General features: G+C 43.4%; 1 protein-coding gene across 1 annotated transcript in view; it reads right to left on the bottom strand.

The window, feature by feature from the left end:
- LOC139641993 (intermembrane lipid transfer protein VPS13B) overlaps window positions 1-15,033 on the bottom strand; it is a 333,765-nt gene that overhangs the window by 26,886 nt on the left and 291,846 nt on the right. Inside the window, exons 46-49 of the mRNA XM_071516677.1 lie at window positions 10,611-10,766; window positions 6,799-7,065; window positions 4,235-4,318; window positions 3,073-3,248 (exon numbers count right to left, since the gene is read on the bottom strand). Coding sequence (XP_071372778.1) covers window positions 3,073-3,248; window positions 4,235-4,318; window positions 6,799-7,065; window positions 10,611-10,766 — 683 coding nt within the window. The remainder of the gene's footprint in view (window positions 1-3,072; window positions 3,249-4,234; window positions 4,319-6,798; window positions 7,066-10,610; window positions 10,767-15,033) is intronic.

The raw sequence follows: 15,033 nt of genomic DNA, 5'->3' as shown, positions 1-15,033 counted from the left end.
AAAACATAAACACTTGTGTTACTGAAATACACTTTGGATCAAAGCATCTTCCAATTACATGTAAGTGACATGAAACAAGAGATGTGGTAGGGACCTTATTGGACAGCACAATGTTAAGATGAATTATAGATGCATGGCAAATGTTGATGCAACCAAACATCTTGACAATTGATGGAACCTGCTATGATAAACCTTTTGGGCTGATTTATCAAACATTAAGGGAGCTGGTTTTTGTTTTTTCATTTTCTTGTGTTACAAAATATAAAGAGCTTTCTCTGTGCTGGATGATATGGGCAAGATGTCCGAGCGTGGGCACGGACTGACGCACTGAGACAGAATACCAGGCCTAGTGATGTATGTGACAGACTCTGCCCATGATGAAGTGGTGACTGTCACACTCACACTGGCACAGGCAATCATGGCTAACCAAGACAATGACAGACAAAGACCACACACAGATATGCGGGCACACACACACACTACTCATCCACCTACGCAAACATGTGCACACACACACACACACTCAGAGACACAAGCACAAACCTCTCCACACACACACATGGACAGATACATAACCAACCTGGGGCCAAAAACCTGCTCTCTGTCAGGGCCCGTATCTAAATGAGGTGTAATTATGGCCCAACCTGACATGTTGGAATGGGAGCTGTGTGGGAGCAGCTGCCAAGCTGGCTTCCTGCTCCCCTGAAATGCGCCTGGATTCCCCTGGATCATGTCTTCATGTTGGCTCACAGATATCAGAATGTGGTGTGAGGGAATGTTAAGTAAGTGTCTCACTCTCTTTGCTAAATTTGAGGCATAAAAAGCCCATTATGGGAGACGAGAGTCAGACTCTGTCATTTGCAGTGGTATGAGCTGGTTGGTGATGACATAATACGACTCTGGGAGAAGCGCATTGTGCAATGAGGGGGACTTCAGTGAATCAACCCTGCTGATTGGCAGCCATCTCCGTCATAAACACACTGCCAGGCTGGAAAAAGGAAGCCATGCCTGATGCGAGGCGCTCTATGACAGTGTAGGGTGGTATGCTGGTGCGGCTTTTACCTCCAAAATTAGATGTTGTGAAATTTATATGGAAAAAAAAAACATCATACTCATTTTTTTGGAACATAACATAGTTAATCTCAGTATGTTTGTGATATAGGTAGTTGCATTTCTTTTTTTTTTTGTCCAACTCTGAAGATGAAGTGGTGGACAAGCTCTGCCTCAGTTATGAGGAGAGACTCTTACTCCCATATTTGCTAAAGGTTTGCAGTGGCGCTGATGCAATTGCGTGCATAAAAAGGGACAAATCTGATTTACCAACATGCCACACAAGGGTTTTGTGTGTGTAAACTATGATGGACAATGGGGCACAAACATGTTGTGCTTTTGAACTAATCGATACGTATTTGTGGCGTGTCAGCTGTAAGGCACAAAACTGGAGGAGGAGATTACTCAAATTATTACAATGACTTCGTCCATCTGAAGCAAAAACTGCTGATATGACACCTAACACCTAGTGAAAGCATGTCTTATTTTTTGCGCTAACATGGATAACGCCTTGCTCATACAGAGAGACAGACAGAGGAGTCAAACACGACAAGAGAGAATATTTACAAGAGAATACAAGAGAGATGATATTATATATATTATATATATATAATATCATCCACACATTACTCTATTTAGGATGTCAGAGGATGAGGTGAAAAACAGGTAGAGATTGCCAAGTCATGCAATTCTCTCCAGGAAGAAATATGGCTCAACTTGGAATAATGGTCAAGGAGGAGTCATGGCATTCCTGCGTTGCCCAAATTTTTTGTGGCTCTTCATCTCTTGGCCTCTGACTCTTTTCAGAGGACAGTGGTATATACAGCAGGGATGTCACAGTCACTCTTGCGTTGTCTGGGGTACTAAAGATGGCAACAGGGACAACATATCCATTTCCCATGAGCAGTGGTGGAAGAAGTATTTAGATCTTTGACTTAAAAGGACGTAAAAGTAGCAATACCACAGTGTAAAAATACTTTGTTACAAGTAAAAGTCCTGCATTCAAAATGTTACTTAAGTCAAAGTACAAAAGTATTAGCATCAAAATATACTTAAAGTAGCAAAAGTAAAAGTACTCATTATGCAGAATGGCCCATTTCAGAATCATATATATCATGTTATTGGACTATAATTATTGCATTAATGTGTTCATCACTTTAATGTTGCAGCTGGTAAAGGTGGAGCTAATTTTAATTACTTTATATACTGCTGGTAGCTTAACCTATAAAAATATATCATAATTTATTAGTTGATTTATAATTTGTATCAATAATCTAAACCTGCAAAGTAACTAAAAAAACAAAAAACTAATAACTAAAGCTGTCAAATAAATGTAGTGGAGTAAAAAGTACAATACTTCCCTCTGAAATGTACTGGAGTAGAAGTATAAAGTAGCATGAAATGGAAATACTCAAGTAAAGTACAAGTACCTCTAAATTGTACTTAAGTACAGTACTTGAGTAAATGTACTTAGTTACATTCCACCACTGGCCATGAGCAGCAGACGAAATCAACATCACCAAAGTTGATTTATTTTCCATAGCAGGATTCCTAAATGTCATCGGAGCAATAGCTGGAACACATGGGCCCATAATACCACATTTACTGAAACAGAAAACACACCTACTCTATCCAGGTTGTGTGCAATGCCCAGTGTCTCATCAGAAACATAGTGGCCAAATTCCCCGGGCTCAGTCATAACTAACAGTGGACTGCATGAGGTGGTGTTAGACAGAGACCAGGTCTGGGGCTGATTGTTAGGTAAGTGGCTGATTGTTAGGTAAGTGTAAAGACGAGTAATCCCTACGTTCTCCCAGTCTCATAGATGGGACAGAGAGCTGCTGTCCGTTCAGCACCACAACCATAGTGTGCTGCTGGTGTATTAGCTGAAATCACACACACACTTACGCACGCTCCCGCACACTCAATTTTCAATGTACTTTTTTGCCTCATCCACACTGGATGCATTATGGGTCCAGTACAGTATTATTATGTGGGTTTTGAGTTGTTGTTTTTTTTTACCTGGCCTGGAAGGTGAGGTGGTGGGTGAGGTCAGCCTCAGTGTTTAACAGGGGCTCCTGGTGGCCCTGTCCGTGTATCAACTGGCTCTCCCTCAGTCCCAGACTCCTCTTCTCTATGTGGATGATGACCGGATCTGGTAAGTGGCTCCTCATCACAAACAGTGGACTGAAAACCACCTGAGACAGGGGCCACATACAGAACAACCATAAGAGAGGCATATCTTGTAAAAAAAAATAAAAAATAAAATACACTCCTGCTTGTATGGGGTAAGGATGGTTAGTTGAAGACAATGATGAAAATAATGATGACTAAGATCTCAGAATGTTTAGGATTTTTAGTGCCAGTGAACCCTGTTTATTAGGTCTCTATCTTCTCATTTTGGACTAATCATTGAATTCTAACAACTCTGCACTAACAAGATAAATTGGGATTTTAAAGCTAGCGGTAGCAAGATTTATTGGCTTCAAAAATCTGAAATCATGTAACGTGACTTCAGCAAACTGCACACAGCTTAAACTGATGCTTAACAACCTGTCTAGTCTGTGATGCTTTATACCAAAGGATACCAAAGGGACGAGAGAGGCAAAAGATCTAACATTGGTGAGTCCAGCTTTCTCTGGACAGAACGCTGCTCATTGCTGTTTAGCAGACGGTTTGAATTTTGCTCTTGAGTTTTGATTTGTCACTTCCAGTGTGTGGAGAAGATTTCCTGCCATTGATCATAGCCATCAGTGTGGATGGGACGCTCTTCTCTGTTGCTGTCCACTGTTGATTTAAACTGATAAGATGAATGTATTTTTACATCAAAATCTTGCCTAGTGCAGCTTTAAAGCTTTGTGTGCATGGGAATGTAAGGCTTCAGTATGCGGTGGTAATCAATTACATATTGTTCTCATTACCTAGAGGAAGCCGGAGAAACGTATGTATAATTATACAGTAATGTAATTATATACTAGACTGATTTTAATCACTGTGGGTGCTAATCTCAGGATTGGTGGTGCAACTGCAACACCCAAAATTAACAACAACAGATTTCAAAACAAAATCCAAACTTTACGTCAGAATATGGAAATAAACCTTGAATAAACTTGATGAATTGCCATGTTGAGTTACATATGCTGATGCAAGCACATGTATGCGTGTGTGTGTTCAGGGCACTCACCACCCTCTGTTGCATGTGAGAATCAGGTTCAATGGTGATGAGCGTACACCACACGTAGAGCAAAGAGCCACTGGAGCAAGGCACCTGAAAGGAGAGAAACCGGCAGTTATTGATTTTACCCTGATCAAGGCGTAAGCCGAAACACATTGGAATAAACCTTCTTCTCCTCTAATCTTTTTTTGCATGGAGAGAAGTGTGCGACCATCTCTTATTCACTCTTTAGCCTTGCGACTTTTCCGATGGCCAGCACCTTGTTTGGGTGTGCATTCCATTCTTTTCATTTTCAGTTACTGATCATCTTACCACATCCATCAAACTGTCCAGTTAAAATTCCTGTGACAAACAATGTTGAGTCAAAATCATTTTAAACGTTATCTGGTAGAAAACCTTTTGTACACATGAGCCACACTTGTGAGGTGAAGTGATCTTTTCAATATCGATCATATCTTAACATTACGTTACCAAACAACTCTATACTGCCAAGGGTCAACATGGAAAAGATTCGATCAGCCTCACTCAAGGTTAGCTTGTTTGTGTTCTCTTGCGGTTAGAGCGTAACATGAACAAAATATGGATATCTAATGACTAAAATGCCTTTGCTGCCTCTCAGTTACTGACATGATGTTTATAGCCTCCATCAGAAACACATTATCATGTTTGGTCCCCCAAAAACTCTTTCTTGGCTTCTTCCAGTAGTTAAAAGTTAAGTCTCCCAAAAGCCCTCGCTTCTCCAATGCAGTGTCACAGCTAAGGCGACTGACAATTTAACTGTTAGTGCCGGATAATAGGCTATTAAAGGCAGTTAAATCTCAGCAAGATTTAAAGGCTGAGAATGTGCCCTCTGAAGGCTGAATGCTCTTAATGTGTCACTGGTGTTCGTCCCCTTTACCCCTCGCTCCTCGTTAAAGCCTCGGGATGCCAAGGCACGTTACAAGTGGTCTAGTTTATGACAGACTGGGGACTTCATTTACTGGTGGGGACAGCAGAGTGGAGCGAAGAGACACAGCGAACATTCAGTTTTAATGCGCTGGCCCTTGCAAAACAGCACATTTCTCTTGAATGTGGGAGTGAAACTTTGGCAAACATCAGACTGGGAGAAACTCTGTAGGGCCGATCCACCAAAAACACTCACCACTGGGATAAGGAGGTCACGACGGCCTCCTGTGCTTTAGCAGAAGTGAAGAATGAGGGCAAAAAAGATGTTGAAAATAAGAGCTGGGGAGGGGGAGGGAGAGATAGGGAAGATGAGTTAGTTAAGATGGATGATTGATATGGAGGATTGAGAGAGAGGAGGAAAGAGACAGACACAGATAGGGTGAGAGAATGAGAGGGTGGAAGAGGTGGTGGACATGCTGGACACTGGAGGATGAAGCAGATAAATGGTGTAGAGGAGTTAGCTACACCAGACTTTGAGACAGATGAATGAGACAGTGTGTGGGCGAGATGGGAACCGAAACGGGGGAGACAAGAGTGAAATAGAGAGACACAGACAAGGATAGAGAGATCTGAGGACGCAGCTACTAGTCCAGGCAGCTCTCTCATTCGGAGCCAACCCTCCATATGGGTAATGAAAGGCTGATTTAAGGAGAGGAGATAACAGCGGAGGTTGGAGTGAATTCAGAGATGTTCAGACCCACACACGGAAGCTGCAGCAGCAGGATGGCTAGCTGCTTACGACAAGGGACAGATAAAAAAATAGACAGAGAGAGTGAGAGTGGGGGGGGATAGAAAGATGGAAAGATAGAGAACAAGACCAAGAACAGCAGGGATGAAGAGAAGGAGTGAGAGTCTGGCGCTCATCCAGCAGTGTGAAAGTGCCTTCAAAGCCTGTCCCTGTGCCCACATATCAGCTAGTGTTTCCTGTCTATGGTTAGCGTTGTTATGAGAGCGCATAAACTGTATTTTCTGCCTCTCAACATCTCTGGGTTATGGGTTGGAGATTGGGAGGCCTTTGAAGGCTTATCTGAGGGGAAGATCTAGTAGCAGCATGGAGGCTTTGCCACTGCGGCCACCCAAGAGACTGTGGAGAGGAGAGAGGATCCGGTCACAGTTGGTGGTCCAGTCACCAGCTTCAAACATAGACACTGTGTGTGTGTGTGTGTGGTGGCTGCTGGAAGTGGTAGTGTGCGCAATGTGTGCGTCTATCTGTGTTTGTCAGTCCAGCCCACCAAAGAGCTTGCATTGTGAAGATAGTTGGACAACGTGGTAGCGTAGCATGTACCATAGAGTTGCTACTGTTGTCTGCAAGAGTGTGTCTTTCTGTCTGCCTGTCTTGCCCATGTATGAGTTTGGTAATAGAGTGTGGTAAGGCTAGGGCTCACTACGCAACAGCACAGACACTTAGCAAAAGGCATTTGCAGATCTTTTTGGTCTTGCTTTGCAGAGGCGCACTCATTTGACGAGTTGGATTTGGAGAACACACACTACCCGAGTTGTAACGCAACGCAACCCCGAATCTGGCAGAAACATAAACGCTCGTGCTACTACAATGCAGAACTACAAACAGACTAAAAGTCATGTAGTGTGTCACCAGCTTCAGTCCCAGTCCAAGCGTGTTACCACACCTGCACCACAGAGCTGCTGCTGCCCTTGTCCCTCCTCTCCAGCTGGACGTCCTGGGACCAGTCCTCGTCTCCACGGCCCCTCACGCACAGCTCCGTCATCTCGGCGTCCTCCAGGACATAGGAGGGTAGCTTGGCCCCGGCCTCCAGGCAGTCGCAGTGCTCCCTGACCACTGTCTGACCGTCCGGCCCCACGTAGTGCTGCACCACCCGCAGCTCAATGTCCTGGGCCAGGTAGCTGCACATCACCTGCCGCCCACAGATGATTATCTGGAGGAGGATGTTAAAGGGGAGAAAGAAAGGGTATAATTAGAAGCAATATTATAAAGCTTCGAGGCAATATTACCGTATGCTGATCTGGGTTCATCCTGTGTAGGAGGCAATGCACACAGAGCCTCGAACATAGGAAAAAGCAGGGTCTAGAAACTCCCATCATCCAAGAGGACACACTGCAGTGTGATTACTGCAGTGTGTCCACAGCATCCACAGCTGCTACAGCAGCTGTGGATGCAAGATTTCAACACCCAAGAAAAAGATGTTTTTTATACGTGTGATTAGTGGGGTTAATGTTCGACAAGGTAATAGTGGTATTTTGTGGTTAAATCTGAACATGTCATTGCAACTAATTTCATAAATATGTTTATGATAAAATCCTACTGTCCTGCAATCCCAGAATCTTTAATGTGAGTGTTAGGAAAGGGGAATTTTGAACTATGACGAGGAACGTCATCCTCCCTCAGATCTTCCACACTAAAAGGCTGGCGGTGCTGGAAAATGCATCATATCTTAAAGTTTTTTGAATCTCTACAACTGTAGGCTCAACTTTCCCCGCTACTCTAAATGAGTCCCAGGGCCTGTCGACTCTGTAGCTTCCCTACTGCTGTCTCTGCTCATATCAAAGGCCTGCTCTATAAAGCCTGACTGCTTCCTTATTGCCTGATGGTTTTCTAAGGTCACTGTCTATCACTGCACACACACACACACACACACACACACACACACACACACACACACAGTGTTCTGGCAGTCAGATGGCTTTTCCATCCTTTTTCTGTTGTGTATTGCACGCACACACACAAAATATGCGTGTATGAACACACATGGGTATATGAGCATGCATGCGCACACCCACATATGCACACACACACACACACACACACACACACACACACACACACACACACACACAGCCAAGCCACAGCCACCAGGGAACCCTCATCTGGGGCTGACACATCTAATTGAGCTCAGAATTGATTGTTTCCACCACCCTCTGAGTATGTGTGTGTGTGTGTGTGTGTGTGTGTGTGTGTGTGTGTGTAAGTATGTGTGTTTGTGTGTGTTCCACAGGTCGTGGCACTGATAATGACCTTGGGGAGAGAGATCTTGGCCCCTAATGAGCGAAGCCTCTCCTACTCATCAATCATTTCTTTATATCCATCCACGAGCTCACACTCATGTCAGCTGCTAGCGTTAATGTACACAGGCAACAACGATACACACTTTCTTTCCCTCGCTGTCCGTCTTCCTCTCTTCCTTTACGCGCTGACACATAAATGTATACAAAAAGAAAGAGGGCGAGAGAACGAGAGAAAAACAGAGACTGTGTCAGAGAGACAGAGAAGGAGAAAGGAGAAGCTTATAAGAGGTACAGAGAAAGAAAGAGGAATATGAGAAAAGAACAGTAACAACAAAAATGAAGCCAATACTAGTCATAAAAGCAACTCCTCTACATCTGTATAAGTGATTGCATAGGCAGCCATCTCCTCCAGTGTTGCCTCAGCCATCAGACAGAGGCATTAATGTGCAATCAATGTGGAGTGTGTATGTGAGTATGCGTGTGTGTGTGCAGACAGCATGAGAATGTATATTTATACGAGGGGGATTTTTCAACAGCAGTCAACATAAGGCACCAACATGCACGATAAACAGGCCATCATAATAAAAGACAAGAAGATAGCTAGACAGAGAGGGAGAGTACAGTAGTGTGTGACATCCAGAGGATGAACCCCCCCGCCCCAAAAACACAACAAGATGAGGTATGCTCATGCAGGCACGAGCCAACTTCCCCTGTAGTGGAAGCCGCTGTCCCAGTCTGAGGCTTTGTGTTGTGAATTGGATGTGACCAACGCTCATACCCTATCATTGGACCCAATGGGAACAAGATGTAAGCAGAGTCTGGGACAGACGGGGGGAAGGAATGCGAGAGGCCGAGTCTGTTTTGTCTGGAGGAGGACGGGGAGACGTGTGTGACACTTGACATTGTTTACATAACAAAGTGTCACCGCACTAATCCAATGGCATCTCTGTGTTTTCAGGAATAAAGCGGCTCTGCGTTGTATTTGTGGGAAAATTCAAACATGATTCACCACAATTCTTTCCAGTGGTGTAAAGAGGGAAACGTGGCTGGTTTATGTAACGTTGTTCGTTAATACAGATCATTCGTGCTCGAGGACAACACATTTCCTGTGTTCTTCTTTGCGGAGAGAGGGGCAAATTATTTTTTGGATGGCTTCAGGTTCATGAGCTTTTGTTTTAGTGCTATGAAACAGAAGACAAAGCAGAACAGAACAGAATCTGTTGTTAGATGAGAAGCTATATCATAACATATATATAGCAGTGAAGAGCAGAGATTGAAAAGTGCTCAAGCTGACATGAGCTCGGGTAAAGACGAGGTCTCCAAAGTGACAGATGACACAGCGGTCAGAACAGGCATGCTTTCAACTCCTTGAGGTCTTTTGTTATGAGGCTTCAGTGATATCCCTGCTTTATGCATCAGCGCATGACTGTGGATGAAGTTTGTATATTTTGTTTGGATATCACTACATCCACAATGTACTCTGGCAGCACCACCTTCACCCCATATTGGTGCTAAAAGTCAATGGGAAGGGGAGGGAACCTGTTGTGCAGGCTGAGGCTGTTTATTTTTGAATGTTGTCTAGGTAACACTTTATTTGAAGAGCCGCTCATAAGGCATAATAAAGCATCATAAGCGCACTATACACACATTGTGAGTGCATGATTATTATTGGAAACAGAGCAGCATATAATAAACACAATGTGCAAAACATGTAGGGGGTTGAATTATTTATGGGGCAAGGGTATTATTAATTACAAGATTTAAAGTGATAATCTGCTAGATTCCTGTATTTTGGATTTTGTCTCCAGTTTTGTTGCTAAGCGCTCATTGCTGTGGTGTTTCTGCACTGCACTTCCCACCTTCACCTGTCAATCAAACAGTGAGTCCAGTACTGTGAAGTCTTTTTCCTTGGATTTTCTGTTGATACAGTTTGAGTTTCTGTGGCGCTCTTCTCTTTGTCTGTTCAGCCATGGTGGCTATCACTGCCCATGCTAACTACCCAGTTCTTCTTCTATTGATTCCAAACAAACTTCCTGCTGCTGGAAATGTAAAACACATCATTTTCTGTGTGCCAGAAGATTTTTCCCAGGAAAGACCTACCAGACACTGAGTATTTAGAACAGCAAATGTAAAAGCTTTCATGAACTGGGATTAGGTTGAATCACTATTGTGCTATATCACTCAGCGATAAAGAGTAGCAAAAAGGAGATTTATTTATATAACAATGTCACAGATTATTACATCAAATTTAATGTAATTTTATGCTGTTTGTCTAATGACGTTTATCTGATGAATGATATGCTAAGACGACTTCATCTATGTTTGTAATGGTCTTTCAAGCAAAGTGTTACTGTTGTTCCCCCCCCCCCCTTTTTTGCCTATTTTCCTAATGTGCATGATTAAGACATTTGTTCTGTGATTGTATTTACAATGACAACCTGAATAAAAACTACTGCACCTGTTTCTGGACTCCATTGAGCTGCACCACCTTGATGATGAGCGAGGCGGTGCGTCCTTTGTACTGGATGGTCCTCAGCAGAGTCCCCACGTTGTCCACACTGAAGGCCTCCGACCAGCGCCAGTTCCCCCAGCCCTCAATGCAGATGTGCAGCAGCTGCAGGATGGGACATGACAGGGTAGGACACACACACACACACACACACACATACACACACACACACACACACACACACACACACACAGAAGAGACCAGACATCAGAGGTTAGTCTCCTTGCCCTTTATTTATCCCAGAGCAAAAGGCGAGTAAACAACAAGAGTCTTTGTTTAGAAGATTTTGGTAGGAGAGAGAAGAACAACAAAGTTCCTGTTTACTGGTGCTGAACAGGCCTGCTGCTGTTGGAAGTAGAGATGGAAGGTCGCACACAATAAACTGGCTGGTGGAAAACAGCTGATGTGGAAGCTCATTATGGTTGCGTGTGTGTGTGTGTGGTTGGATGTGGCAGGCCCTGTTCTCCACACGTCTAAATAAGAGGCAGATAGTTTGGCTCTCAACCGTTTCAGCCTCATATCCATCACTCCAGAGCGGAGCAGATCAATGTGTGTGGTTGGGGTTAGACACAGAGACTCAGGAGGAAAGCATTGAGCAAACGCTGCTATATCGACATACAAACAACTGTACAGCGGTGGCCATTGTAGACAGTGCAGGATTTTCCAAACAGTTCCTTGCAGGGTGGGGCGACAATGCAGCAGCAGTGCAGCAAATATAGTAAATAATATATATGTATATAAGTCTTCTAGACTTCTAGCTAGATCTGTACATGCAGGCAGAGTCCATGATATAATTTGTGGTTTTGTCCAAAGGTGAAATTTAGCTGTTATTTCAATTAATCCACAGTTGCGGTTTGTAATACAATGGCTTGGTTTTCAAAAATACTATTCTTCTGTGGTCATAAGGTGCATACCATCATGGCTTCAGCCTTTGCTACATGTCCCTCTCTCCCACCCCAATTAGCATGAAAACCATAAAAGTAGTCTTAAAAATGTACTATGACAAAAGGCAGGTAGGCTGGACAAATGCCCATCCATGCAAACAGCACATCTGTGTTATAGTGAGGTCATTCACAGACTATCTATCCGCTTCTCACTGCAGGACGCTGAGCCCTACATGACAAGGAAATTTGTTTGTCAAACAATGTGAGCGTTGTCATGGAATTATGGTAACAATACGGGAGCAGAACCATAAATATGTAGGGAGATCTGAAGCTTTCTCCCCTCCCAAGGCAGCGAGACCGACCTTCCACCTGAGTGAACTCTCTGCGTCAGCCTCGCTGCCAACACAACTTCAAACATGGAGGAGCGAGACCGAGATGTGAGAGAGAGAGAGAATGTGTGTGTGTGTGTGAGAGAGAGAGAGAGAGAGAGAGAGAGAGACAGGGGAGACAAGGGGGTGGGGGGTGGCGGGGTTGAACACTCTCCCAGAGGAGTAGCAACCAGATTGAAACACTGAACAGCGTTTTTGAAGATTTACACTTTGGCTCGTCGCTTCAATGTGCCGAACATTTAGCCAATCTGTTAAAAGAAAAACAAATTACCCCCGGGGTCAGAGAGCACGGGGGGACCCTGGTCAAGACCTTCTCTGTTTCTCTCCACTTCAGCCTTGCCTCACTGTTTGAAGACAGATTTCATTACAATAACACGCTTAATCAAAGCCTGAATTCACTTTCTTCAAGATCGCCCCCCCTCCCTCTCGGCCGAGTGGAAATGACATAATTTCTCAGATCTCCTCCTCGGTGGACTTGCTCACGGGGAAAGTGGCAAAGTGGTGTAAACAGCCAGGTGGTGAAGGTTAGAGCTCTAAGGGTGGAGAACCACTACACAATCTCCTGAGCCAGTTCAGCACCAACATTACGATCCCAGACAAGTTGTTAAGATCACAGTGCTTGAAAGCGCCTTAGAGGAAAACTGTATTTCAGTGGCTTAGTGTTGAATGAGGTCAAAATCTTTTTGTGTGCATTCACCTTAAAACCCTGCCATAAGTACTTAAAAGTAAGCCTCAGTCTGCTCTTTTTTGAGTGGGACCGGCTTGGTGTTAATTATGGTCAAAATCTTGTGGTGTGGACCCACTGGAGATTTCTGCTGTACCTCAGCACCATCTGTGAAGACCGGTTTGTCATTTCAACAGTTCCCTCCTCTTTAACCCTTCTGCTCCCTCTCTCTCAGTCCACTTTATCACGCCTGTGGCTCAACTTGACCTTTAAGGGATAAGTCATAATAACGTCTCCCCTCAAACTTCAAATGGCGACTGCCGCTTTTGTTTTAATTCATCACTGGTCTGAGTCAAGCAGTGGAAAAAAAAACAAAAAAAAAAACAGCAGTGACACAGATGAACTGGACACGTAGGACAACAAGAATGAAAAATAAGAAGCTGTTTTGCTTCTTAGTGACTTATCCAACTGCTGTGACACTGAGAAAGCCCAGTGGGCCACATGTGGTGGTTTGACGCACGTGGATTAAGCCTCGCCTTACACTAACAACGTTCAACTCCAGAGGAAAATGTTGGATCTGAGGCAACATTTCATACATCACACTGTCCTCTCTTTAGTCTCTGTGTTTAACCCTGAGGCAGAGTCTAACCTGGAGTAGGGGATGTCAAGCTTATTTATACCAAACACTCCCAAAAAGAGAAAGGCTGTGAGCAAACAACCCACACCTGAGAAGATTTTACCCTATATGGATTTTATGATTTTGCAAAGAACTGCATAATTGTGTATACTGTAGGCAGCAAGGTAATATTCCTATTCCTATATGCCTAAATCTGTTCATTGTGCAACTTCTACAAGCTTAATTATCAGAGATCACTAGCCAGACTTAATGGCGAGCATAATAATCTGATATCAACTATGTGAAATGTGATTCTATTAATCTAGTAGTTTCTTGACAGAGAAATACAATTTACAACAAATTAAACAGTCATCACTCTGTAACAAAATATGTATAGAAATGACACTTTTACCCAATTAATCAGTATCACTTATCAAGAACTCCTACACTCACCCTCAGCAACTGGCACTGGCCAAAATAATTTGTCCAAAACCAACTAGAAACCCATCTGTCATATCGTGATCATTTCCCAAAGTTGTACATTTGGTGTGAGAGAAACATGAAACATAAATCTCCAAACTATTTCTCCAACTTTCTGTTAAATCCCTAGGGACAGATTGTGATTATCTGGCTCATGTCGGGCAGCTAGCTTCCAGCACATTACTGGGCTCCAGCTATACTACCAGAAGGATCTGCTTAGGGATTATTAAACAGTTTTGATATGATCGATATGATGACTCTGAGTTATTGGATGTAACCACACAGAGACTGCAAGGCATTGTATATTGTCTATATCTGTTTCGTTGACAGTGACCAAGATTTGACCAAGGTCATATCATCAAAGCTCTTCCAATAACAGCTTTGGCCAAAGGGCATGATATTACAAAAATACAATCCTTCATCCAAATTCTTTGGATGCAATTTAACCAAAGATATTGACATGTCAGTGGGTTTGACTGTTTAGCCCAGCAAGTTTCCAGTCATTGATGTAAGAAGACTACAATGATTCATCCCAGTTCTTTGGATGTGACCTGACTAAAGGTTATTGATATGGCTTTGGGTTCTACAGTACATCCCAGCCTTGTATCATCATGATTGTTAACAGCGACATGTTTGACCAAATACACTGATAAAACTAAGCAACAGATGATTCATCTCAATTCTGTGGAGATGAACAAAGTTATTGATTTGACATGGGGTTGATTGTCTATTCCTGCTCTATAACATCACAAACTGAAACCACTTCACTCTTCTTCGACCCAACGTGCGCAGTCTGACTGTAAAACCACATCGTCACAGGACTTACTCGCCTTGCAGTGGTCAGACACAGTGATGATGGCTGTTGATGTTACATTTAGTTTGGTATGCCGTTACGTTTTCAGTATCAAAGGGCACAATCGTGACTATGGGACAGTGATATTTCCACTGGGCTGACTGGACCGGCCATGATCCGGTCTGCTTACATAGTTCACAGCCTACAGGTATTGTTGAATGTTGAGCACATAATGACACTTTGACTTGATATGTTTTCCAAAGCAAAGACATTGCTCAAATCGTGACTAACCTAGATATAACAAGGAACACCTGTCTACTGAACCAAATATCAAAGGGTCAAACTGATGACGTTAAAATCCTACCAAACTTGAGACACACAGACCACGCTGAGACCATGTATGAACTTATCACAAGATCAGTAACCCATTAACTGAAATCAACTCCAATCACTGACATGCCTATCCGATGCTCATGCACCAATATCCTGTTTTTGAAACACCGTCGCCCCTGCAGATTTGCCTGTTGCTATGGAAACTAGACGCAG

This window comes from Centroberyx affinis, unplaced genomic scaffold (genome assembly GCF_046629955.1).
Source record: "Centroberyx affinis isolate AG114_WGS23_722 - 3 ecotype Tasmania unplaced genomic scaffold, CSIRO-AGI_Caff_v1 ptg000423l_1, whole genome shotgun sequence".
Lineage (NCBI taxonomy): Eukaryota > Metazoa > Chordata > Actinopteri > Beryciformes > Berycidae > Centroberyx > Centroberyx affinis.
This window is presented reverse-complemented; position numbering and strand designations above follow the sequence as displayed.